General features: G+C 40.5%; 1 protein-coding gene across 1 annotated transcript in view; it reads left to right on the forward strand.

The window, feature by feature from the left end:
- Positions 1-24,593, forward strand: part of Thsd7b (thrombospondin type 1 domain containing 7B) — an 852,383-nt gene that overhangs the window by 306,581 nt on the left and 521,209 nt on the right. The window contains exons 3-4 of the mRNA XM_042258057.2: positions 1,922-2,732; positions 23,409-23,657. Of these exons, the coding sequence (XP_042113991.2) occupies positions 1,922-2,732; positions 23,409-23,657 (1,060 nt within the window). The remainder of the gene's footprint in view (positions 1-1,921; positions 2,733-23,408; positions 23,658-24,593) is intronic.

Raw genomic sequence — 24,593 nt, forward strand, 5'->3', positions numbered from 1 at the left:
TGTGAAACGTGTATGACCAAAGACAGGAGATGGCTCCATGGGTGAAGCATTTGTCCTGCATGCATAAAGACCTGAGTTCCATCCCCATAACCATATAAAAGGGCTAGACATGATGGCACATGTGTATTGTCACAGCTTTGGGGAGGCAGAGACATGCAGACCCCTATAAATCTCACAGGATAGGCTACTTGGTGAGCTCTAGGCTAGGGAGGAGAGACCTTGTCTCAAAAAATTTTTTTCAAGGAAAATTTGGTTGTGCTCTGAGGATGTCCCCCTGGCTTTCATATAATGCTCCACCTCTCTGAGAGAAGCTTGCTGACTAACCCCAGAGAAGAGGTTAACAGACAAGGTTAAAAAATAAATGACCTCAATGGATATCTCCCTTTTTACACAGGAGCTCATTAAAGGATCTGCTCTTACAAGCTCATGTTGGAAGGTTGGCCTGGAGTTTGTACCTATCAGAAATCAAAACCAGTTAGACACTGTGGTTTGTGCAGCATTTTTGAGTACTTAGGGGGCAGAGGCAGAGGATAGAGAACTGCTTGATCCCTGCAGCTCAAGGCTAACGTAGGTCACACAGAAAGACCAAGTGTCTTTAAACTGAAAAATACTTCATTCTAAATACTAAAAGTGAGGAAGGACTAAATGCAGATAATTTACACTTGAGTCATGAATGAGATTACAAAGCTAATTCTAATTTTAACTCTGACTTAGATGTGTGTGTGTGTGTGTGTGTGTGTGTGTGTGTGTGTGTGTAGTGGAGAAGTGCATAAAGTGTATTCAACAGGAAATGTGTAAGATCGTATGTGAAACTTCACAGCCTCAGAATGGGCTATTCTAACTGTATAGAAGTTCACTGAGATGTATGGACTTTGTGTGTGATTAATTTCACTGTGTGTATGTGCTGTGTTTATATAAAAATCTTTAATTTAAAAAAGACCAATTGTTAAACAAACAAATGAAAACCCATCTCATTTCCAGGGGCAGATTTTCCATAGTCAAAGCAGGTATCATTTACTACCTCACTGTTATTCTTGTGGTAGACTTATTTTTCTTTCTGCAGTTCACCACAGGAAAAACCAACCTAAACTGAGGATAATAATTTGGAAAATAAAAATATATTAGGATGTTTCAAGTTTTTTTTTAATGTGTTTCTATTTTGAGCTGAGTAATGTGTGCACTGAAGAAATAGAAACATGAAAACTCCTATGTTATTAAAATCTTGGCTTTAGGGCTTTTCTTTTTAAAATATTTTTGTTCTTATTATTTTTATGAATAGGGGTGTTTTGTCTGCTTGTGGGTCTATGATCATGAGCTTGCCAGGTGCCTGAGGCCAGAAGAAGGCTTTGGATTTCCTCGAAGTGGAATTACAGATGCTTGTGATCTGTTTTGTGGGTGCTAGGAATTAAATCTGGGTCTTCTGGAAGAACAGCCAGTGCTCTTAACATCTGAGTCATCTCTCCAGCCTCTAAGCTTATTTGATGAAAAAATTACCTAGCTAGAATGTATTAATACGAGGTTAGTAGAAGGAATTATTATTGAGTTATATATACAGGCTTTGGAACATAATCATAATTGTCGGATCGTTTGTTACATGCTGTTTCCTTGGGATCACATTGCACCGTAGTTCCTCAGAACATCTCCACAGGTCAGCACTTCCATTATCTTCCACCTTACAGGGCTATGGGAACAAACATCACAATATTCAAGTAATCTTTACTAGTTTGTGTTTCTAATCAGAGACGGAAAGCGATTTCCACAATCGTAAACTGAGACAGCCCACTAACTTCGCCAGTAAATACTACCTTCATTTCACACCAAACTTAAGATTTTTGTAGTGGGTGCGTTGTGAAATATGTAGACATACTTCTCTTTCCACCAGAGTTGAAGAATGATGGAGAGCCTTGTTTTCCTATCTCAGGTCCCTGGGGAAGGTGTGCAGGTGACTGCGGACCAGGCGGAGCCCAGAGTCGAGCTGTGTGGTGTTTTCACATAGAAGGGTGGACCAGTCCCATGTCGAACTGTGATGAGAGCAGCCGACCTCCAAAGGAAAGGAGCTGTTTCCGAGTGTGTGACTGGCACAGTGACCTGTTCCAGTGGGAGGTTTCCGACTGGCACCGCTGCCTGCTGGCTCCTGGGGCGCAAGGCGAGCCCCGGCCTCGGGCTGCCGAGTGTGTGACGGCGCAGCACGGTCTGCAGCATCGGACAGTGCGCTGTCTGCAGAAGCTCAACAGAACCATGGTGGCCAGTGAGATCTGCGAACACTTTGCCCCTCAGCCCCCCGCAGAGCAAGCCTGCCTCATCCCTTGCCCCAGGGACTGTGTGGTATCCGAGTTCTCCCCATGGTCCACCTGCCGTGAAGGGTGTGGGAAGAAGCTGCAGCATAGAACGCGCGTGGCCATTGCGCCCCCGCTGTATGGAGGTCTGCCGTGCCCGAATCTGACCGAATCCAGAGCCTGTGAGGCTCCGGTTTCCTGTCCTCTTGGGAAAGAGGAATATTCCTTCAGCCTTAAGGTGGGACCTTGGAGCAAATGTAGACTCCCTCACCTTAAGGAAGTCGACCTCAGCGGAAGAAATGTCCAGGATTTTAGCTCCGACTCAAATGAGCAAGTCACCCTAACACATCAAAGTTACAAAGCACACCACCACTCCCAGCCTGGAGGTGTAGAGATAGGTTTTCAAACCAGGCAGGTGTGGTGCACCAGAAGTGATGGAAGAAACGCCCTGTTAAGGTAGGATGTCCTCCCTGCTTGTCTTTCATAGACCTAGAATATCTTAATGAGCATAGCCGTAAGGGTTCTTTGTGTTCTCTATCAAGACAAAATAGTAATCAAGTTTGTCATTTGGGGTTTTAAAGACTTATGGTCCACTTAAGAAATGTGCTATTTTTATTAGGAATGTCAGACATTTCAGAATGTAAGTAGCCAATGTTTTAAACTCTTTTACTGCATTTCTGTGTGTCTGTCTGTCTCTCCATGTACATGTCTGTCTTTGAGTCTATGTGTCTCTGTATTTCTTTGTCTTCCCCCACCCCATGTGTGCATATGTGCAGGTATGCCAGTGTGTGTGTGTGTGTGTGTGTGTGTGTGTGTGTGTGTGTGTGTGTGATGTGCACACACATATGAAGAGGGCACAGCACAATCCCCAGCAGGAAGAGTCAGTTTTTTCCTTCCACCATGAGGGCCCTGGGGATCTAACTCAGATTGTCAGGCCTGGCAGGAAGCATCCTTATCCAGTGAGCCATCTCAGCTATCCCACAACATTTTAAATTCTCTGTGATTGCTAACTCCATCACACAAAGGTTAAGTCTTTCATTTCTACATTTCATCCCAATATGGACTAATATAAACAGAGGGCTTAAGTGACTATCATAATAGAACTAAATGGCCTTTATGCTGAGAACTCAGCTTTGCTCTCAGATCCAGGATATGAACATGTCCTTGCTCCACACCTTTTGTGATGCATCTGTGGTGTTTTGAATTCATTTCTGTTTTCATTTCTTTACTATGTTTTCTACCACTAGAGAAATTCTTGGATATCTGAGTTGAATGTGTTTTTATATTAGTAACAGTACAAAAAGTTCACCCCAGACTGCTTTATTTTTTAGTGTTGCTTCATCAAAAATGAAAATTTGCATGAGCAATAATTAACATTACTTTCTGTATAGGGAATAAACTCTTAAAAGCAACAATTCAGATATCAAAATTGTTTAGATATATTCTTTTAAATAAATTCACAGAACCATGCTGAAAATGTGTTTAGTTTTCCTCCATGCTATTTAAATGGAAATGTTAGTAAATTTTGACAACCCTCAAACACACACAATTAAGGTACCTTTCAGTAATATTTAAATCACCAAATAGTACAATGCTATTGTCAGGCTGTAATCATTTTCATCAGTGGCTCTGTCTTGAGATCACAAAAGAGGGCCTCCCCTGTTTATAATGTAATGATGGTGTTTTCTTCATGGTATTTAGGATGAGTGTTTTTCATCTTTGATTCTTGGTTCTGATTCATGCCATAAACAATAGGGAGGACATTGGAGACTAATTTCTGCCACTTTACTCCTATCTCTGAAAAGCCCAAAGGATTAAGTAGATGATCAGGATGATTTATTTGAACACATATATGGGAGTCTATAAAAACATTGTCTCCTTAATATTTCATACTTATTTCTTTAATGAACAATGCAGACAGATTTCCCATTTTATTAATAATCTGTTTTTACTGGATTCCTCTTTTGTTAAAAAGTAGACTTTTTGTTTTGTTTTTTCTTATTGTAAATATATTTTAATACATATATTCTGAGTATGGTTCCCCTTCCCTCAAACCCTCCCAGTTCTTCCCCACCTCCCCTCCCTACCAGATCCATATCCTTTCTGTCTCTCCTTGGAAAACAAACATATAAGGATAATAATAAAAATAAGACAAAACAAAACAAACAAAGGAGTCAGAATAGGATAAAACACACAGAAGAAAAAGAGAAAAAAAGCACTAGAAATGCACATAGACACAGAGACACATGTCTGCACACACAGGAATCGCACACACAAAATAGGAAGCCATAATATATGTGCAAAGGATCTGTAAGGTTTAAGGGAAGAGGGTTGGGGGGCTGACATAGCATTATGAAACAAGGACCCTCCAAAGATGCCCTGGAGTTCCTTTTGTGTTGGCCATCTACTGCTGGGCATGGGCCGACACTTAGGAGTGGTTTGTTTCTTCAGAAAGACTTCCTTGGAGAAAACTCATTTTCCATTCACAAATGTTTATTAATTAGAGCTAGCTTCTGGGTTAGAGATGGAAGGCATGTGTCCACATCTCCTCTTTCTAGGTCCCCATCAGGTGCTACCCAGGCAGGACCTGTGCATGCTGCCACAGTCTGTGAGTTCATGTGTGTGTTGGCTGTGCTCTGTTGAGAAGGTCTTGTTTCCTTGGTGTCCTCCATCTCATCTGGTATTAGATTGGCTTTAGTTTACAGCAGAAGGCTTTAGTTTTGTGTCGCAACACTGAGCTCCCAGATGCTTCTTCTTATTTGCAAACAGTTCTGTCCCTGTTTAACAATTTGCATTAGGGTGACACTCCTGCCCAGGCTATGTAATACACTGAGTATTTTTGTTTCCATGGTCAATCCATATGTTGAAAATCTAACCTGGAATGAAGTGAGGATGTGGGTGGTGGTCATTTGAGGCAGTAAAGTAGAAACCCCACAAATGGATTTATGGTTTTATTAGACTTTTGTTTTTTGCTGTTTTTATGATAGTTTCAGTGTTTAATTTCATAGAGAGATTAGTACCAGAACTTGATTGGTACCCTGCTCTGTGGCTTGAGCCTGAGCTGTTACTAACAACATTCTGTTTCTTAAAAGCTGGGTAGTCCATGGTACTTCTGTTACAATATGGTGAACCTTACTAAGAGTGTGCTTATAAAGAGATACTGTAGTTTAGGATCTTCAACAAAAGTTGGTTTATTTCCATGGTTAGAAGTTGGAAAGCCCTTAATCATGAAGTGGCTCTATTTGATGCCTCATAAGGGCTCTCTTCCCAGCCATCAGTCCAGCTTTTACACATGTCCTTTTGTGGAGGGGGGGGTGCTGTATGTTCAAGCTCCTTTGTATGAGTGTTAAGTCTTACCCAAGGGTCTCCTTCATGCCCTAGTCAATTCTCAAAGTCCTCAACTCCAAAAAGAAGTTTAAGTCTCAATTTAGGAGATAAAATTTAGTCCACAACATGCACTTGGTGATACTTATTGAACCAAGACCAATATTAATGCATTTAGAGCTGGGGGCTTGCCTCTGTCTTCTCTCTTCCTATAGGCCACGGGTTGGATAAGTAGAGAGTAACATGTCCCTTCATTGCATTATCTTCCAGAATTGACTCTCACTCTCTCCCCACCAAGTCCAGGCAACCACTGTTCATTTCACTATTTCCAAACTTTATAAAGTTTTCAGAATGTCACAGAGATGAAATGATATACCATGTACCTTTTCTGATTTTTTTCATTTACATTCATCCATGGTTTAGCCCAGTGGTTTTTGTTGCTGTTTCTCGTATGTGAGTGGTATGTGTACATGCCTCTACCCACACAGAGGCCTGAGGAGGGTGTCGACTGTCATTCTCCTGCTACGGTGTTTCTCACTAAATTTGGAGCAAGCTTGGCAGCCAGTAAGCCCTAGAAATCCTAATACCTACACCCCTAACAACACTGAAATCACATGTATGTGCACAGGCACACCAGGCTTTTAATGTGAGTGCTGGACTTTTAATTCACATTGCTCTAAACACTTAGACATCCTCTCAGCTCAGTGTCCACTTCCTTTTCATCACTGACTAATATACTATTGCATGGTATCACACTTCCTTTCTCCATTTCCCAAGGATCATTTTGGTTGCTTCCAGATCTGGGCTATTATAAATACGGCTACAGCAAAAAGAATTGTACAGATATTTTTGTGTACACTGTTTAAACTCTTTTGTACAGATTCCAAGGAGTAAGTCATTGTGGAAAGAGTGTGCTTGGCTTTGGTAAGGAGCTGTTAAGTGTGTGGTCAGAAGAAATGGTTCAGTGATTAAGAGGACGCATCCTTGCAGAGGATCTGAGGTCATTTGCCAGCACCCATGCTGGGCATCTTCCAACCTCCAGTCACTGCAGTTCTGGTGCATTCAAAGCTCTTTTCTGACATCTTAGTGCATATCCATGTGTATGGCATATAACGCACAGATAAACACATGCAATTAAAATAAAATAATAAAATATTAAATTAAAATATTAAAAGTAGAAGTGTCAACTGTAGGTTTTTTTTTTAACTCTTTACTCTTTTGAGGGCCTGCCACCCAGGTCCCAAATAATCACACAGAAGCTTATTCTTTCTAATGAATGCCCAGCCTTAGCTTGGCTTATTTCTAGTCAACTTTTCTTAACTTAAATTATCCCATCTACCTTTTGCCTCTGGGCTTTTACCTTTTTCTATTTCTGTATACCTTTCTTTACTTCTTACTCCATGGCTTGCTGTGTGACTGGACTCCCAGTGTCTTCCTCCTCCTTAATTTTTCCCCACTCCTTGATCTTTTTCTCCTTCTCTATATTCTCTCTGCCTGGCAGCCCCGCCTATCCTTTCTCCTACCTACCTATTGGCTGTTCAGCTCTTTATTAGACCAATCAGGTGTTTTAGGCAGGTAAAATAACACAGCTTCACAGAGTTAAACAAACGCAACATAAAAGAATGAGCACATCTTTGCATCATTAGACAAATGTTCCACAGCATAAACAGATGTAACACATCTTCAACTAATATTCCACATTAGCCAACTCTCCTACAAAGTGTTTAAACCACTTACATTCCTACAATCAATGAAAAGGAATCCCTATGTCTTTGCATGCCAGGATTTGTTGCTGCCAGTGTCTGTGAATGAACTAATGTAATAGGTGAGAGCTGCTGTCTCCTTGTGCTTAGGTGTTTATTCCTTTGTTCTCAGTGTTTACCCTGTATGGTCTTCCCTGAGTTTGCCGGAGCTCTGACTTGCTATCTGTTGTTAATTTTGAGGTAACATTTATGAAAGGGTTCCCAGGCGCTGAGTCTTCCAGGAGCTTTTCCACACTGAACCTCGATCCACTTTTGTTAAGTTTTCCTGTCCTGTCCTGCCTGTAGGGCTGGTTTCTGCTCCTGCTTTTCTTTCACTAGGCTGTATTTGTTTTCCCCTGCTTCACTTCACGTCTCTGCAATTTTAGGGTTCGTTAATTACCTTTGGACATTAGCTCTCTGATGGATCTAAGGGTTGTTTGTCTGTCTATGTAGCATCTAAGCCCACGACCCTTGCTTGCCTGGATGGGCACCAGAGGTTCCTGCGATCCTTTTAACACTTCAGGCAGCATATTGAACCAGAATCTCTCCATATTATGCTGTGAAATCGTATCTCATGAACATTCATCAAGGGTTATGAAATGCCTCATATCCTGCCATGGAATGATCAAGCTGTTAGGAAATACAGTGTTAGTGAGGGTATTTCTGTGTCTCCACCTTCTACTGCCAAGACAGACATGTGCTCTTGCCAGCCATTTGAGCTTGTAGTTGACGGAGCTGTCTCCTTTCTAGATGACTCGGGTACTGTGCTAGCATTGCCTCACAGGAATGATGAAAAGGTTGAAATATATCTACCTGGAGAAATCTCTCTCTTTCCTTCTTCCTTCCTTCCTTTTTAGTTTATATAAGCAAGCCTTAATTATATCTAATGGGTTTCACAAAGCCATTTTCACACGTGTGTATAATAAATTTTGATCATATGCACCCTCCATTACTGTCACTGTTCCCCTCCAATTCCTGCAGATTTCTATCCTCTCTCTAAAACTTCCATTCAGCTTTCATGTCCAGCTTTTGTTTGTTTTCTTGACTCAATGAGTTTAATTGGTGCTACTTACAAGAACATGGGTGATGGGTTATTTACGGGAGCCTGAACTACTTACCCCTTACTACACCACTCAAGAAAAATTCTCTTCTTGCCACAGCAACCATTAACTGCCTATAGATGCTTAGGGAGGGTTGGGCCAGTGAGGTCACCCCCTCCATGGTCTTGTCCAGGTAATCCCAGCTGGGGAGGAGGGTCAAGAAGGCCATGATTATGTCATGCTATTGTAATTTCAGTGTTTAGGAAAAACATCACTATCTTTGTGCTTCTTGATGAACCTTTTAGTTTTTCCTAATCTGCATGCTTTGAACGTAAAAACTGTTTTCTTTCTGTCATGTGTCGGCCTTCAGGCTTGCTGCCCTTTGCCGGTCTCTGGGAGGCTGCAGGAACAGTGGTACTGCATTTCATCTGTTTTGACTATGGCATCTGCTCTCTCTCTTGTACCTATGACATTAGGGAAAAAACTGTCTCTGCTTCCATAATGCAACTGCTGTAGGGTGTTGCTGAAAGTCACTTTCTCGGTCTGGGAAACAGCTTTAATGAATGCCCTTTGCCGGCCATCTCATCGACCACCATGTCCTTCAATAAACACCCCCAGCGATTTTCCTCTCACATTTAATATTTGCAGCGCCGAGCAGGGCATGGTTCTCCGTGCTGTCCTCTTCGCCATCATTGATTTGCCTCTTACATTTAAATTGTTTTTAATGATCTATGTATTTTGTTTCATGGGTTTGAGTGTTTTACCTGCATGTGTGTTAAGTGTGTCATGTGTCTGCAGTCCTCCCCGAGGCCAGAAGAGGATATCTGGTCCATTGGACTGGAGTCCAACAGATGGTTGAAGCTGCTATGTGGGTGCTGGGAGCTAAACCTGGGTCCTCTGCACAGGCAGTGAAGGCTCTTAACCACTGAGTCATCACCCCACTCCCATGACCTTTCGGTTTTAATGGTCTCATTGCGCCTCCTATTTTTCTCTTTCACTTTGATAAGACTCTCCTTCCAGTTCCATTATTACCCTTAAAAATACCTGTTGTTCACACATCCTGTCAGTCCTTCTTGCTCTGTCCGTGGCTACTGGCTTTTTATATCTTAACTCATGAAATGGAAATGTCTATGAAATTTTTGTCTTTATTTTACCTTTTATTGCCAGAGTAGAAGTACATCTATGTGAAGAAATAGGATTCTATTAGAACAACAATCCTATTTGTTTTTGTTTTAGTGAGTAAAATTTAGATGAAGTTATTTGACCTGTATTCTGGTCAAGACCATTTGGTATGGCATCCTGTTAAGACCCATGATCATTGTTAAATACACTCTAAATTCTCAGGTCACTTTAGTTGAATAAATACAACATGATATCCCCAGAGAGGGACACCTGCAAGATGATACATTTTAAGACTATAAAGAGAACCATCACCTCAAGCTCTCAGATATGGTGGTTATTTTATTTTATTCTTCTATGTATGTCACTAAACTGGAGTTGGAAATACATTTCCCCTCCCTGTTCCTCACCAAACATAAACAAATGTCAACTGCATTCACAAATTCTTTTAGCAGTTTGTTCTTAGATACTAATGGAGGTCATATGATTTCCTCCTGTGTTAGTGAGAACAGAAATGGAGGATATTTTTTCCCACTACATCTCTACTTTCATATTTTTCCCTCCTCATCCATATTGCTGTAATTTTATTTTTAATGTGTTTGACATTAACATAGTTTTAGAGAGTATTTTGTAGCTGTTGTGAATGTTGGTCCTCTTTCTCCTAGGTGGATATTCTGCACATAGCAGTTGAAGGTAGCTCACACAGGGAGCAGTTTCTGGGTCAGTTTTTAGTTTCGAAGATGAGTGAGGTGTTGAAATCCCCCACTGTTGCTGTTCAGCAATGGTGAGTTCTCACACCTTTTAGCATTTGTTTCATGCAGTCAGGAAAACACCAGTGCACTCACATTACAGCTAGTTTCTCTTCTTGACCAGCTGTTCCCTCTTACTCTCCTTTTGTTAGTGGTGTGTGTATCTTTTTTTTCCCCATTTTTTGGAAACAGCACAGTTGGACCATGATATTTAAGGGTTTTTCTTTCGATACAATATATTTTGATCATTCTTTCTCCTCCCCATCTCTGCCTAAATTCTCCCCACCTCCCTATTCACCCAATTGCATGGTCTTTCTGCATCTTGATTTTTAATTTAGTAAGCTACTCTGTGTCTTTTGAATGGTGAGGAGAAGCCATGTGCATTTAAGGTTATCAATGAGAATTTACAAGTTCCTGTGGTTGCTTCTGATTTGTTTGTTTATTATTGCATCTTTTTTTTCCTCCCCTATTAGAATTAGGGATTTGTTGACATACTACTTTGGGCAAGACAGATTCCTCCTACCTCATCTTTGGTTTATTCCTCTCATGGACTTAATTCTTTTTCTAATGGTTGCTATTGTCTTTCTTCTTTCTCTGTGTATGGCATTCCTTCATCTGTGTTTTCAGGCACTGGCTTGAATGACCTGGGATGATTTCATCTTATAATAGTCTTATTTATTCATAAACTTTAAAAGATAACATTAAAAAAACATAGAAATATTGGTAGACAGTTTACTTTCAGGACTTGAAATGTATCATTCCATTCATTTTGTCGATTGCTAAAAAGAGATTCACTATTATTCTAATATTTATGTCTTTTTATGTACATTGGTATTTTTCCTTTGTACATTTTCATATTGCCATTTTTTTTTGCTTTGTAATTTTGACATCTTGACTGTGATATTACATGGAAAGATTATTTTCTGTCCATGTCTATTTGAGGTTCTATATGCCTCTTGTATTTGGATGTCCATTTCTTTCTCTAAGGTTGGGAACTTTCTTGCTGTCATTTCTTTGAAAATTTTTGTGGCTTTAGTCATTGCCTTGGCTCCTTATCTTTCCCCAAGGAAGCTTTGCAGTGGCCTCTTGAACATACCCCACAGTGGTCAGAAGTTCTGGAAATGCTCACTAACATTTGGCATATGTCACCGTGCCATCCATAATGAAACCCTTTCTCAGGCTTTGTATTTTTCAGTCACAGTGTTTTTATTTTCCCTTTATTGATTGAGATTTATTTCCAGTATTTCTGTTAATCTATACTTTTCAAGTGAGTAACCTCAGGGGCCTGTATTTTTATGATTATTGTAATTATGTCTTCTGAAGGATAACTTTCTAGAAATACAGTGAAAAGAAAGATCTATACAAATCTTGTTAGATATTGTCAAATTTTCCTTCACAGAAACACCACTGTCTCAAGATTCTAAATTTAATTACTTGAACCAAGTACTTTTGGCCAAGCAAAATGATAGTCACAGGTGGTAATGATTAGAGTCTTTTATAAGAGAGGGGGGCATTGTCCTGTCACTGGGGGCAGGTGGGAGGGAGGGAGAGAGAAAGAGAGAGAGGGAGAGGGAGAGGGAGAGGGAGAGGGAGAGGGAGAGGGAGAGAGAGAGAGAGAGAGAGAGAGAGAGAGAGAGCACGAGAGCGCGCACATATTCTGTCTCCAGGACTGGACTGTAAAGATAATGTAAAGATGAATTACCTTTCCTTTTTAGAGGAGTTGACGGGAAGGGGAAGATTTCAGTTAAGACACAACCATAGTCAACCAAAGCTGCAATTTAAAACAGGCCTTTTCTTTCTGATATAACCTTAGAACCTTATAAAAATCGAGTCTATAACAACAAAAAGAGTTCTTACATGTCTGTTTTCACTAGGCAAAACCAGAAAGGTGAACTCAAAAGCTCTTTAATTTTGGCTCTGGATGCTGTGTGATTATTTTCCTGTTTGAAAAAAAACATCACTTCTCTTCTAGGGACTCAGTTTCCTTCTCCATAAAAGGGAAAATAGTGGCTAAGCCCTCAGATGGTGGCTCTGTGGCTTTAGTCTCTCCTCAGTTATACACACTCTCTAATCTGTACCTACATATCATTCTTAGTATTCTGTCTAAGAAATTTGGAGAAGATAAAATCTCTTATATCCTGAGACTTGCACTACATTTTAAATCTCTGCTGAATCATGTTTTCTAGTGACAGGAAATGATCATAATACTAAATACATTCCCGTTTACTATAACATCACACCAAGGATATTCCTTCTGGAGAATTTAATGCCTTGGTATATCCGTGCACTTACATCTGTACCTACAGAGAAATCTCCATTCCCTAGGAACACCAAACAGCATATAAAACAGAATTTCATACTGCTATTTCAGCTTTACAGTGTGATTTTAGGTTTATTGGCTATTGAAAAAATCAAAATTGTATGTATCATGATAAGAAATTAAGAGGAATTTTAATACTAGGGTTTGGTTTAATACTAGAGTTTGGCTTTATTGAGAATTTGAGAACAAACAGCTGCATGTCCCATTATTTCTAAACACTAACCTTAATTCGGTAAATATATTTTTTAAAGTGAGAAATACATCAGGTTAATTTGGTAAAAAAAGAGATTGTAGAGATTATTTACAAAGTCTTTTAGAAAACGTCTCCTGATAGTCCTAAGTGTTTTTCTTGGTAAATTAAAGTCAATTCACGTTTTATAAATCATCTTCCAGACAGTTTTTAGAATGTTCTGTTTACTCAAGTGTCTTTGTTTTCAAAATCCTACAGTGTAGTGGGTAGAAATGGTCATTTAGAGCGATGTTCTTAACTACCTGGAAGTCGCATAGACCTTGGCACGTGCAGGCGTTCTTCTAAGTTCTCAGCCTCGCCCTCTTTTTGTTGTGTGTCCTCGTGTGCCTGACAGGTGGCAGACACCGAAATTGGTAAAACTAATAACAGGTGTCACGTGCGACCGGCCAGGTCTGTCTTCCTGTAATCCACCTCGGCTCTCCTTTGGCTCTCCACTCTCACTTCATGTCCTGGTATTATTTTCATGGTGTTGTCTTTCAAATGTTCCCCAGGTTATAATCTGGAGAAGTGCCCATCACCCTGCTTTTATGTCTCAATTTGAGTAATCTGCTGCTGTGTGGACAACAGTGTTTCTTAAGTGAATGGAACAACCATACTGTGGAATGGCCCATTGCTTTGTATGGAGTATCTAAAAATGCTCTCCTAGTTGCAATTTCATTTCTGGGGGGGGCTTTTTTTTAACTATAAAGTTACTTTGGTGATATTAAATTCTATAAACCAATACTATGTAATTCAGGACAAAATGAAAAGAAATAGAAATAGGCTCTCGTTAGAGAGATTTACTCATACATTTTTAATTACTCTAATCCATACTTTTTAACCACGTGTGAGGTAGTTTTAACTCTCTAGGAATATATTGATTCATAGAGTAGATCATTTTGTGGCTTTTGCAAGGCCTTGAGTCATAACTTTTCAGATGTCTAGTTAAATATAGCAAAATGAACATAACACATTCTTCTTCTATATTATGCATCCCCACTTAAATAATAGTAAATGGATAAAGATGTAAACTCTCAAGGTAAAATGGAGATTTTCCTACACTTGGAGTCATAGAGTGATTCAATTTATACGCACATTGCATTAAACATCCATCTGTGTGCTTATTACATTTTCACGTCTCCCATGGCCCATGGGAAAGTCTTTCATTAAGATGTGACCAATGACCTGGGAAAGAGTCACATAAGCTTAGGCTAATGTCCTGAGTCACCCTGAGACAGAGCCCTGCTCAATCCTCTTCTGGTATGAAGATGAACTTGGAAGCCTCTGATGTATTTCAGATGGTGAATCTTTAAGACAGGCACAGTCTGAAGGCTGAGGCTGGAAGGGCCTCCTCATAACAGAACAGTCTGCAACAGATTTCCATAAAGGAAAACAACAGAATAAGTAAATGCAACTGAGGTGAAGAGAGATGGTTATTTTGATAAAATGCAATGTGGGGTTTCTGAGCTATTGCAGCCTCGTCTGTTCTGTCCGAACACACTATCTTTAAAAGCATTAGGAATTACAGGCACTAAGTAGTAAAACAAATGTTTCCAATATACAAGGTACACATAAACTATTGTTTTGTGGTCAGACAGGCCTAGTGAAGGTTCCCACAGTGTTGACAAGAATGTTTTCTTCCCTAGTCAGTGTCTGGGTTGGAGCTGAATGGTAGAATTCCTAGCTAATACGCATGGGTCCCTGGGTTGACTCTCCCGTACCCTAAAAAGAAAAAGAGTTGCTGCAGTCAGCATTGATGAGGCAGCACACACACCTTCACACACAAAGCTCAGGACTTGGCACTCTTATCTAAACAAAGGCAAACTGAAGAAGGAAGCCTGCGGAAGACCATCAGCTGAGGGACTCTGGTGAAATGACCTGGTGAAAATGTCACTGTATGATCTGTTGATGGGAATGTCTACCCTTTTGATGATTCCCGTGTGTAATCAAAGAGCTTCTAATGTATGTTGGAGCTCTCCCCCTCTAATTCCTAATGACAGTGCTGTGGTAAAGCTGACCTCAGTCCAACATGAAGAGTTGAGGCAAAAATAATCAGAAATCAGTACTTGGAATAAAAGGAGACTCTCTAGTGAGCAAGAATAAATGTTGACAAAGCTCATTCATATATATGATACAATAGTCCTGGAATTAAAAAAATGTGATATTTCAAAGAATAAATTAGAAATAAAGAAATCATGAACATTAAAAATCAGATTACAGGTTTTTTTGTATTTTTTTGGTTGTTTTACTTTTTTATTGTTTTTGTTTTGTTTTCCAAGTCAATAAAACCCTGAAAGAACTCTGGCAAAAAAGTAGGAAAGAAATTAACACAGAAAATAAAAAACAAATATATAAAAAATCACTGAAAGTGATTTAAAAAAAGAAGACCTAGTGAAGTTGAATAGCAAAATATAGTTGGAACAATGAAGAAAACTCTAAGATTTTACAAAAGAAAAATTGTGAAAAGTTGGCAATAGGATGAGGAGGAAAACCCAAAAGACCACACATCCACACACCCTCAGAAGGTAAAAAAAAACATGATTTAACATGACATTTTAAAGTGTGTCTACAGAGATATACCATAAACCATACAAATAAAATGGCAAGCTGATATTTGTGTCATTGAGGCCAATAGTAGGTCACCGATGTGTGTAACTGAGTGACTGCATCTTTCCCACTTTTATGTGCATCTATGTGTATGAATGCACTCTTGAACTTTAGTTTGATTGGAAGCCATATGCTCCAGAGACTAAAGATAGTTTTAAATCCTAAAACAAGGAAAGGAATTCTGTGTTCTTTTGGGGGGTTCTCAGGGAAATCACATACTTTACTGAAGTTTCTCTGTTCCTTGGTTTGTGACTCGGCATCATCATAACCTTTACTGTCCTCAAACCCCATTAGACTATGCCCCTCTGTCTCTTCTTGTGGACTGGGATTGCCCCCTGTGCACTTGGATTCTTGAAGTCATCACCTAAAGGGACCCGTACATTAACTACATGTGCAGTGCCCCTTTGGCCCTGTAGACTTTCATGTTCATAGACTCCAAGAAGTAGGATGTGGGGACCAAGGAAGCTTCCCTTCATCCTACCACAGTACACTAGTCATAGGGGCCAGGTCACAGGTTGGGAAGTCCGTGCTTTCAATAACTCCTTGGGAATATGGAAAGCGCCAAAACTGGGGGCAGACAAGATGGGAAATGTGAGCACGTCTAATCTGAATGTGTAAGTATTTGTTGAACCAAAAACATAGCTCTCATCTCAGAGAGAAGTCATGGTTTACTCTAGAGCAGAATATGAGAGACCACAGCCTGGAAATATGGATTTAGGCTATCCCAAGCACTGTACAGAACAAAGAAAGGACATCTCGGCTATAGGTTTCTGATGCTATTTGGTGGCATTCTTAACTTTGGAATTGGTGGGAAATAGTGGTTTCTTAAGAACACATTGCACCCTTTTTGTTTTGTTTTTTTATTAGTTTTTTAATGTCCCAATCAATGTTTCACCTGCCACCCCTCTTCCCAGCACCCCCACCATCCACTCATCCTCCACTGTTTCTCTTCAGATAAGAGGCTGGCCTTCCCTGGATAGCAGCCAGTCATGGTATATCAAGTTGCAGTCAGCACCTCCTCTCCTATTAAGGCTAGATGAGGCCATCTAGTAGGAGGAACAGTTTCCAGAAGGAGGCAATACAATCTGAGACAGCCCCTGCTCTCATTGTTAGGAGTCTCACAGGAAGACCAAGTTACACAACTCTAACATATATGCAGAGATCAGATAAATAACTTAAATAGATACATTGTACTTTTTTATAATCACATACATTGTACTTTTTTATAATCACAGCAATGGGTGGTTAGACATAGGGGTAGAACTCAGCTCTGGTCTGCATCATTCTAACTCGCCATAATCACTACATTCAAGCATTTGTCACCATAGAATTGTTAACACACTTACAGCTTGACTTCTTTTCTCCATTACCTCTTTTTCCAAGCCCTTGGGAAGTTTAGCTCACATCTTGCCATTCTAACTCTACAATGTCTGTCAAGTACAAACATACACAGAGATTTGATTCATCATCTTGTGGAAACAGGCAAGAGATGGAATGTGACCAAATGGCCCCCAACAGGGAATGATTGCTAAACAAAGCCTATATGTTAGAATAGTATTCAGAAATAAAATTTAACTGGACTGTTTCCATGTTATCATGGATAGCCCTAGAAACCATAATATTAATGAGGAAATATATCTAGAGTAGCATATATATGTATATGTATATATACGCAATATTTAAGCAAAAACTTAAAAATCGATGACACTACTATATATTATTTATGAACACATAAATATTTAAAGTATGACATAACCTGAAATAGTTCAGTCTGAAAATGATAGTTTTAAAACTAAAGAACAAAAATGGGAGTAGGCTTGCAGTGGACATAGGAATTTTACATGAATTTGTGGGGTTTGTGTTCATTTAAGGGCATCTTAATGAACTATTAGTCTTTCCTGGGAAGGGAGAGGTTCCTCTATCCCCCGTGTTTTAAATATTTAGTGCTGCTTTTAGACAGTCCTAAGTGGGGGGCTAACGACCTGGGGCACCTCAGTAATGACTTTTATTCTGTAGCCATCTCTGTTCATTTGTAAGCGCAGACATGTCCTTACATTTCCAGGAGAGGTAAAACCTAGAGGAGTTTTTAAGTTTCAAAGATTCCCTCTACAGCTGAGTACTTGTGAGGTAATTTACAGATGACAGCATGATCCATAAATGTCAAGCCGGCATAATTATCGCAGCATCTCCAGTTTGAAAGACAAATCCTCAGCTTAGGCCTGTTTCATTAAAAAGGCACACCACCTTCCATGAAGGGATCGATTCCCATTTTGGTGTGGGCAGTAGTGTTCATTGTGTGCTGTTGTTTATAGGGTGAGTCCATTCTCATGAAAGGTCACCACAAATTGGGGGCGGGGGGGAGGGGAGTGAGTAGATTACGCTGTAGTGTTTTTCTTCTTTGGAAGAGGGTGAAACTCTGTAGGCAACATATTAAATTTCATTCCTTGAAATTGTAATGCAAAACTCAAGGTCTAGATATTTATGATGCACTACACAGGGCACTCAGAGTTCCATAGTTACAAGGAATTCACAGGTCAAATTAGAAAGGTGGCAGTTATGGTACTTTTAACAATTATTAGTTATTATTATTAATTTAACCTTGGGATATAGGCTTGTAAAAATGACGTATAAAGCAGACCAACACACATTCAAGGAGATATATGCCCTTTATTAAAATATAAAGAAAGCAAGAGATTGGGAGTCCTTTACAAAATGCTCCAGGCTTAATGCAATCCTGCAGTTCCATGTTCCTTGACTCGGTGAGAGCAGCTGGCCAGCAAGCTGCTAGGGTCCACCCATCTCCCCTCCCCTGCAGATGGATTATAAGCATGCACCACCATCCCCGAATCATACTAATGGATCACACTTTGGACTCTGGTGGTTGTCCCTACTCATGCTTTATTGACTAAGCACTTCCCCAGGCCCCAGAACTTTCTTTATGAAGGGAAAGGAAAGTCCAGCATGGAAAAGGGAAACCACTTTCTGAAAACACTCACACACACACACACACACACACACACACACACACACACACACACACACACACATACACACACACACACACACACGTTGAAAGAGTTGAATAGGTTTCTGAATTGCTTTGCTTGGACTGCCGTGCCAAATGCCACATGTTCCGTTGATAAACAAAACAAACTGATTTCCTCAAATTCTGGAAGCCAGGCATCCAAGACCATGGCAATGGCAGGGTTTCTTTATCTCTAAAGCCTCCCTCTATAACTCACATGTACCTGGCCTTTGCCTGTGTCTTCCCAGGATTTCTCTCCCTCCTCCTCTTCCTCCTCCTCTCTCTCTCTCTCTCTGTGTGTCTCTGCCTCTCTCTCTCTCTCTCTCTCTCTCTCTCTCTCTCTCTCTCTCTCTCTCTCTCTCTGTGTGTGTGTGTGTGTGTGTGTGTGTGTGTGTGTGTGTGTGTGTGTGTGTGTGTGTGTGTGATCTGTTTACAAGGATGCCAGCCATATTGGATTTGGGCTGACTTTAATGTCTTGTTTTAAATTGGTTACTTCTTTCAAAGACTCATATAAAGCTGCATTCTGACATCCTGAGGCTTATTGCTTAGTACATAACAATTTCTGGACTCAAATCCTAGAAATGTTTTGTCGATCGATCAGCAGTGTTCCATTGTGTCATACTGAAGAATGAGAGCCTTTCCTTATAACTGCCTTTAATGCAGCCTACTGAGATTGACAGAATGTTCTCTGTTAGGTGGATCAGAGGTTCTTCCTCATGCATTTCATCTCAGATCCAGAGCATATGGCATTGAATTAATGAATTTATGAGATGTACTGCCCTTTTCATTTTCTAAGAAGCAACACATTCTAAAGGGAGTTTTAAGAAATTTAACACTGGATCACAGCTTTATCTGATATTATCTAAGAATGTGACATTAACCTTCAATGTCTTAACAAAACATATGAATATGGAAATCTCACTATAACCTGCTCACTACTATGAGCAACCATGAGCATGTTTTCTTCTGCTTTGTTCAAGTGAGAGGTCCTCTATTTACATATTTTCCCAAGTTAAAATCCTCAAAACATCATACAGGAGTCACTACAAAAACCTTCATACAGCTCAGTATTCAGCCAGACTATGTGGTTAACTTTGGGAGCCAGGATTCAAACACTGACATGCATACATTTCTAAGAAAATTATTCCTCTTAAACTTTTGGGTGCTTTGGACTGAAAAGGAATTGGCAAAAATAAAGGAATACCAGTGAATATGTTGAATATTATCCTCCTGAGTCTGATTTTCCTCCACTCAAAAGTATTTAATCTCAATTAAATTAATGTTCCATCACCCGTAACATGAAATCTTTCCAGACTTACTTTTTTTTAAAAGATTTATTTTATTTCAAATTATGTGTCTGTGTGAGAGTATATGCATTTAAGTGAAGGTGCCTAGGGAGGCCAGAGTGGGTGTCAGATCTCCTAGAGCTGGAGTTATAGACAGTTGTTAGTTAGGTGCCTGTCTTAGGGTTTTTATTGCTGTGAAGAGACATCACGACCATGGCAACTTTTATTTGAAAGTATTTTGTTAGGGTGGGTCACTTACAGTTTCAGAGGTTTAGTCCAGTATCACCATGAAGGGAAGCATGGCAGTGAGCAGGCGGACATGGTGCTGGCTACATCTTGACCAGAAGGCAACAGGAAGTCAACTGACTCTCTGGTCAGTATCCTGAGCAGAGAAAACAATCACATTCAAACTACCACATTCTACTCCCTGGCCCTATACACTTGCAAAAATATTGTAATGCAAAATGCATTTAGTCCAACTTCAAAAGTCCCCATAGTCTAGTATAGTCTCAACAATGTTTAAAAAGTCCAAAGTTCAAAGTCTTCTGAGATTCATGCAATCTCATAACTGTAATCCCCTATAAAATCAAAATCAAAAAGCAGATCATGTACTTACAACATATAATAGCACAGGATATATATTACCATTCCAAAACATAGGGAAGGCAGCAGATTGAAGGAATATTGGACAAAACAAGGACCAAAAATAAGCTGGGCAAACTCCAAACTCTGCACCTTCATGTCTAATGTCAAAATGTTCTCCACATCTCCAACTCTGTTCAGCTTTATTGACTGCAACATACTTCTTTCTCTTGGGCTGGTTTCACTCCCTGTTAGCAACTCTCATTGGCAGGTATCCCATGATTCTGGCATCTCTAACATCTTGGGGTCTCCAAGGCAATCCAGGCTTCAACTTCATAGCTTCATGCAATGAGCTCTCTCTTAGGCTTCCATTCAGGGGCACCCCTGGCACATGCCTTGCCTCAGTGGCTTTCTTTGTGCACTGAGTCAAATTCCATAACCCATTTATTTTATCCACAACTCTAAAGCCAGAACCACATGGACTATGCTGCAAATTTCTGCTATTTACTGGGGCTGGAACATGGCCCCCTTGTTTAATTATATCTTAACCAGCTTTTTGTCTTTCACTGCCTAAGCTTGTCTGTCCTGAAACTTGCTCTGTAGACCAGGCTGGCCTCAGACTCAGAGATCTGCCAGCCTCTGCCTTCCCAGTGCTGGGATTAAAGGCATGTACCAACACACCTGGTTCTAAGCTTTTCTTTAATTCCTCTTCACAAGTTGGAAACTTAGCTGGATGGGATCTTGCCCTAAGGTCACCATTTCCTTTATTCTATTTCTTAATCTGTTTATCTCCTTGAACACAGGATTTAGTTCCATTTCACCTTTTTGGTGCTCCTTTTCCCCTCAAAATTTACATTTTGTAATTCACCCTTCTCAGCTTGCTCCTTTTCAATATAAATCTTCATTAGAATTATGACTAATATCCACAAGACAGAGTCTATACTAGGCTGTTTTGAGATTTCTTCTGCCATTGGAATTAGTCCAAAACTCTTCACCACTTTAGTCTCAGGCAAACTCTTTGGACAAGCGCAAAGGGCAGCCACTTCCTTCACCAAAATATCACAAGAACAATCTCTAGGCAACGTACTAAAATTCTTCTCCGAAACCACTTGAGTGAGCCCCTGGCATTTCAAATCACTCTTGGTGTGTCTTCCTTCCTTGCTGCACTAGTGTGACCCATTGAGCGGTGCTTAGAGCATCCCACTGCTTTCATAACCCAAAGTACCAAAGTCCAAATTCCTCCACACACACACATGGTCAGGCCTATCACAGCATTACTCCAGTCCCTGGTTCTAACTTCTGTCTTAGTTAGGGTTTCTATTGCTGGGAAGAGACACCGTGACCACGGCAACTCTTATAAAGGAAAACATTTCATTGGAGTGACTCGCTTGCAGTTTCAGAGGTTCAGTCCAGTATCATCATAATGGGGAGCATGGTGGTGAGCAGGCGAATATGGTGCCAGCTACATCTTGACCAGAAGGCAGCAGGAAGTTAACTGACTCACAGGGTGGTGGTATCCTGAGCATATGCAACCTCTAACCCTCTCCCCACAGTGACACACTTCCTTCAACAAGGCCACACATACTCCAACAAAGCCATGTCTCCTTGTAGTCCCCCTCCCTGTGAGAATATGGGGGTCAATTACATTCAAACTACCACAGTGCCTGACACAGATGCTGGGAACCAAGCTTAGATTCGGGCTCTTAAAGGGATGCTGAACCATCTCGCTCACCTCTCAGGTCCTCTTTTCAAGAATGCTCCACTTCCTGTCTCTCTACTTTCCTACTTGTTCTTTAGTACTTCTTAAAACAGAGTGGGCTTTAACTCTTGCCTGGTAGTGCTTGTAAAGCTTTAGCAACCAGCCATGTATGATTAGAGACTGATTTGCAGCATTTGCCATTTTTTTTATACTGTAAATACTCCCATTGTGGTCATTTTTAAAGTTATTTACACCAAGCCAAGTGTTGTGAAAACTTAGCATTTGGATCCAACTTACCATAGGTTCATATCCCAACAGGGTAGTATTATCTCATGGCTTCAAGTGTACAGGTTCCCTGAACATAGCTCCTGGATCTGCGGAGCTCCCATCTGCCCTTTGAAATCTAAGCATTGACGGCCTTCCCAGTGGGCTTATGTCTCCCTGTCTTGGGCTTCTCCTCAGCAGTACAAGTGCTGTGGCATCGGCTTCATCATCACAGTCTTTAACGTATCTGTTTCCCAACTAGACTCTTCAACTATTTAATTTTACTCAGATTTTGCATGTGAAAAAATTTGATGCTAAGAGCCAAATAGTGTGTAGAAACACAATCAATACCCTGAGTTAAAAAGTATCTCAGTAGATCTGAGAATAGATAGCTTACTCTAAAGCTTTCATTTACCTTCCTTTGACAGTGGACAAATCATGTCAGCTCTAGGAGGCCACGTTCTTCTCTGCAGAGTGGATATAATAAAATGTAACCTCATAACACTGCTGCGAGAGAGCACAGCCCAGACCCAGTCAGTGACTGCTAATAGCTTACATCGTGAGGGAGACACTTTGGGCAAGGGATAAGGTAGGATGTATCTTCTGTAAACATCCCTGTAGAGTGAGGCAGCTTTGTTGCTATGTGTGAAGTAGAATAAACTTTGTTTTTTTTTTTAACCTGAGGCCTTATGTAGAACTCCTAGTCTCAAAACATCCTCATGCCTCAGCCTCCAGAGTAGATGGAGCCACAGGTATGCATCACTATTTGCTCTAACTCTGTACTCTTAGCATGTAATCTACTTTATTGTTCTATCCTGATGCCTGCTCATTTAAAAAGGAATTCCTATTAAAATGTCAAATTAGGGCAAGTGTGATGTCTCAGCAGGTTTAAACATTGCTGCCAAGCCTGACCCATATGTTGGAAGAAAGGAACAACCTATATAAAGCTGTCTCTTGACCTTCACATGTGTGCCTTAGCAGGGTACACACACACACACACACACACACACACACACACACACACACACGCACGCAAAACTCAAACTAGATTTCAAACATTTTTTTTCTCATAGTAAGAATTTCATATTGCTAGTTGCACCCATTTAATCTCTGTTTTAATTCTCTTTTCTGCTGTTGTTCTTTCAGCCTTTGCATGCAAGATTCCTTCCCACTGACTGTCCAGCCCTGTGTGATGCCAAAGGACTGTGAGACTTCCGAGTGGTCCCCCTGGAGCCCCTGCTCCAAGACTTGCCGTTCTGGGAGTCTCTCACCCGGAGTCAGGAGCAGGAGCCGGAACGTGAAGCACATTGCTATTGGAGGTGGCCAGGAATGCCCAGAACTTCTTGAGAAAGAGACCTGCATTGCTGAAGGGGAGCTTCTGCAGCCCTGTCCCAGGTATTTCACTTTTGAATGGTTTTAATAGCTATAACCTCCTTTGAAGTGGTGATAGAAAAGTTAGCATCGATAAACATGGCCAGGACTTGTTTCTATTGAATCTTTCTGAGTATAGGACTCCTTTAATTGGCAATGCACTGCAGTGGCTTAAGAGCAGGGTCTTCTGTGAAGGATCTCACCATTCAAGTTCTCTTTCTACAGCAGTGGCCTTCCATGATTTCCAAAAGTGCCTTAGTTTCCTCATCCTATGTTGCTGTTTACTTCCTTTAGCACTTCACACAGAGTAAATGACAAAAAGTGTTAGTTACTTTTACCTGGCCTGACACTTATAACTATTTGTGACTAGTCCAGAGTCCTTCATAACATGCTTGGTGTGCAAATGAGGCCATCAGTAGTCAGAGAGATGAAATAGACCCATGAGGTTGCATTGCTCACAAATTGCAGCACCCCAGTTCTGATTCTCCTTTTGCCCCGTGTAGTATTGCCAGTTTGTGCCACAAATTCTTTTCCCAGATTCCCTAGGGAGCCAGAGGATATTGGAAAGTGGCTCAATATCCATTATAAGTTGGATTTTTACATCTTGATATTCTTTTTTTTTTGCCTGCCTATATGGCTATATTGCAATTGGGAAAGGCCTCCAGGATATCTTTCTTTGGGTAGTGAGTTTGTGGTAGACTCCAAACTCATATGGCCGAAGTCCTCTGAGACTGGTTGTCTATTAGGAAGTCTACAGTAATAGAGAGATGTTCTGAACTCCCTGTTAGATGACGTTTTCTAGAACTTCTTGTAACCTGAAAGACATGAGGATGAGATTCCTCTTCCTAGAGAAAAATATTAAACAAGGCAGAAATGGTTTATTATATGAATTCATTATTTTGTGATAAACCCAACTGGTGCTCTTGTTTCCTGAGCCTGACTGGCTACACAACCTAGAGG

The sequence above is a fragment of the Peromyscus maniculatus genome, chromosome 11 (assembly GCF_049852395.1).
Source record: "Peromyscus maniculatus bairdii isolate BWxNUB_F1_BW_parent chromosome 11, HU_Pman_BW_mat_3.1, whole genome shotgun sequence".
NCBI lineage: Eukaryota > Metazoa > Chordata > Mammalia > Rodentia > Cricetidae > Peromyscus > Peromyscus maniculatus.